Source organism: Galeopterus variegatus, unplaced genomic scaffold, assembly GCF_000696425.1.
Source record: "Galeopterus variegatus unplaced genomic scaffold, G_variegatus-3.0.2 Scaffold3787, whole genome shotgun sequence".
NCBI classification, from domain to species: Eukaryota; Metazoa; Chordata; class Mammalia; order Dermoptera; family Cynocephalidae; genus Galeopterus; species Galeopterus variegatus.
This window is the reverse complement of record NW_007729898.1, coordinates 239,871-243,614: the sequence shown is the minus strand read 5'-3', so window position 1 is coordinate 243,614 and position 3,744 is coordinate 239,871. Positions and strand designations below refer to the sequence as shown.

General features: G+C 36.9%; 1 protein-coding gene across 1 annotated transcript in view; it reads right to left on the bottom strand.

Moving 5' to 3' along the window:
- ACVR1 (activin A receptor, type I) overlaps positions 1-3,744 on the bottom strand; it is a gene marked incomplete at its 3' end in the record, with an annotated part of 55,433 nt that overhangs the window by 4,635 nt on the left and 47,054 nt on the right. Inside the window, exon 6 of the mRNA XM_008585985.1 lies at positions 208-483. Within this exon, the coding sequence (XP_008584207.1) occupies positions 208-483 (276 nt within the window). The remainder of the gene's footprint in view (positions 1-207; positions 484-3,744) is intronic.

The window sequence follows — 3,744 nt, the reverse complement described above, 5'->3', positions numbered from 1 at the left end:
TGAAAAGGCTTAAGAACAATAAATCGTTACTGGAAGAATCTAGGTGGTCGGTATACAGTTGTCCACTGTAAAGTTCCTTCAACTTTTCTACATGTTTGAAATTTTTCATAAACAACGTGTTAGGGGGAGAAAGAGATGCAATGTGATTAAACACCAGAATACAACAAAAGTAAAAATGATAATTAAAAAATATTTTTAAAAACTTACCCAAATCTGCTATGCAACACTGTCCATTCTTTTTCACCAAGATGTTTTTGCTCTTTAAATCTCGATGGGCAATGGCTGGTTTCCCTTGGGTCCCAAATATTTCTATGTGCAAATGTGCAAGACCACTAGCAATAGACAATACTATTCGAAGGCAGCTAACTGTATCCAGAGTAGTGAGCTGAAGATAGTCATACAACGATCCCATTTCATGATAATGTGTAATTAACCACAACTGGGTACTGGAGTGTCTTGATGTCATGTCTGAAGCAATGAAACCTAGAGACAGCAAGAACAAAATTGACACACATATTCCACATTGTAACTCTTAGTATCTGGAAATAATGACCTACATAGTAGATATCATCTATAACAAAAAATAACTAAACAAACCAATTGCCATGAGAGGAGGTTTACAGAAACATCAACAGAAAAAAAAATCATTGATTCCTTAAAAAGCCATTGCTGATGAATGGAAAAATTTGATATTAGTTNAAAAAAATCATTGATTCCTTAAAAAGCCATTGCTGATGAATGGAAAAATTTGATATTAGTTCCCATTGTAAGTAATTCTTTTAAAAAAGTATTACATTACATTAAGATTCACATGGGAATAATATTGTTGTGCTCACCCATAATGATAGTGCCAAACTCTTCCTCACATTGATATTTGAAGCACAGATCATTCATCAACCTCCCTAAAAGGACATAAAACCTGGAACCTGGATACCTGTACTCTAGTCCTAACTCTGCCTGTGATTTGCTGCATAATATTGGGCAACTCATTTAGGCTCTCTGGCCCATGTCTGCTCAGATGTAAAATAAAGGGGTGTGTTTATATTTAATGGCTGATTCGTAATATAAAAAAAGAAACCAATCAAACACAATGAGCATTTATGATGCTCTTTGTCACACAGAAAAACCACACTGATAGTGTTTGTTGGCTAGAAAAGAAGACAGATGTTAAAAGAAAAAATGACAATACTATGTGAAAGGTACTGTAATATATATCCACAAAGGCCAACATGAGCCCAGAGTATGGAATCATAATAATTCTGGATGTTACAAATAGGTCTCCACCAGGAAGTGACAACTGAACTGGACTTGAAGGAAGTGAAATACTGACAGATGTGGACAAAGAGGTAGGAAGCGATTTTTCTAGATATTCTGAGGCGACTTTTGAGCACACAGAAGGAACTCTAGAAGTCAGAGGCACTTCTATTCTATTTCTATGAAATAAATTATGATATATGTGCTTGCCTTTTATGCTCCAGAGGTGTCTTTCTAGCATTATGCTTACATATATGAGCCATGTTAATAGACAGTAAAGTTTGGGACTTATAAAGAGAAGAGAACTTTTTTTATGTGTAATTTCTCAATTTTTTCATCTTTCTTTGAGAGAAAAAATTTTTTAAAAGACAGATATGGCTTGAGAAAGAATAAAATGACTTGTGAAAATGTAAAAGAAAATATATAAAAATGCCTTACACTTGCATAGTACTTTATATAGAATTTGTGTCACTTTCACATATATTTTCTCATGAGATTTTTCTCAACAGACCAGTAAGATAGACATCATTATATTCATTTTTCAGATAATAAAGTTGCTGCTGGGAGATGCCAAGAATCACAGAGCTATCAAGTTGCTACCAACTGCAAATTTGGTGCCTGCTGCCCTGATACCTTGCACAGGAAGGCTCTGTGAGCAAAGAAAGGTCTCCTATTTTATCATCATCATCATCATCATCATCACAGACAACAGAAGCAGCTAATAATTACTGAGCACTAACTATGCACAGGGCACTTGACAAGCAATCCTCCAACAACCACGTGAAGTAGGTTATACTCTAGAATATACTCTTGCCTGCTATACCATACTGCCCCACACAAGTTGACTTCTACTCAGAGAAAGCTAATTTGAAACTTGTACCTTTAGGATATCTGCAAAGCAAACTGAATAATATTTCGACTGCTACACCTGCTCCCTCCCTCTTTCTCTCTCTTCCTCTGAGCTGAATCCCATGCCAGCCCTTAGTCTGCCACTCACTCCTTCCACGCTCTGCAGTCTATCTTTGTCTCCCCATGGCTACTTCTCCTGGAGCCCTTAGCTTACCGTCATATGAATCAAAATGTGATCTAAGATTATTAAAGAGAATGTTCCTGCTTTAACAATTTAGACCACAAGATATTCATCTCTAATGACTTCTTCAAAAATAAATACCCCAAACTATAAAAGCACCACTCAAAAGAAATTAAATTACTGTTGTATATGTGTGGCCTCTACTGATTTATCCTAAGGGAAAGCAGCTTCTGATTAAATAAATAAATAAATAAAATACATTTTTATTCTCTCACCTTCTGTAAGTCCCATAGGTCTTAGAGAAGAATTCTATCTTGTTAATTATGCTCTAGACCTTCAGAAAAAATGGCTTTTATATAAGCAGGATTTCTTTTAACTCTGTATCTCTTAAGTGTGAATTATATAACTACATTTGCTTCACAATGTTAGAGCACTTTTATGTTTGTGTTTTGAGTCAAGGCACTGTCTACGGTTAGTAGAGGTAGAACAGGTGGCTATAATTTGGGACTCTGGCACAGCCAGAGATGTGTTCATAACAGGGAGAGAAAGTGTTGAGGGAAAAAGCCTCTACTTAACAGCCAAAGTCATCCTCCCAGGCTCCCCAAGAGCTAAAATAAAAGCCAGAGTCTTAAGTGAGGTAACCAGGGCCCTTTGTAAGCCTCTCACTGGCAATGCTGCCAGGAACCAGGTACTGGGCAGCTCTGAATGCTGAAATGTGAGGCCACCACACAGAGCATGGTTGTTGAGGGCAGTGGGACCCAGAGCCATACTACTATGTTTACATACTGGCTCTCCCATCCCTGAGCTGCCCAAGTCACAGAAAATCTCTGCCTTGGTTTCCTCATTTATAAGATGAAGATAATATCAACATATATCTTAGAGGGTTATCATGGGAATAAAAGAGTTATTACATGTCAAGTGTTCACATGATGCTTAACACACACTAAGTGTTCAAGGATAGTTGGCTATTATTATATATTATTATACAAAATAGCGCAGGATTCAATTAAAACCACAATAACTTCGTAATTTAGTATCTTTTGTGGGTAGTTTCCTTCACTTACAAGTGGTCTCAAAATATGCTGACTGATTAAACAGTTAGGCAATACATTTTTAAAGACAGTTCTGGAGATGGATGGTGGTGGTGGTAACACAATACTAGAATGCACTTAATGCCACCAAACTGTACACTTCAAATGATTAAAATGGTAGATTTTAGGTTATGCATATTTTACTACAATTTTTTTAAAGAGTGTAAGACAAGACTTTGGAGTAAAATTCTCATATTAACTCAACCTCCTTCCTTTTAGTTATTAGGAGAAGAATGCTCAGAAAGACACAACTTTTTTTTTTTTTTTCCCCTTTTTGTCTTTTTTCGTGACCGGCAACGGATCGCAACCCTCAGTGTCGCGCCCGTACCGGACCGGGACCGGCAACGGGATCGCAACCCTCGGCGTTGC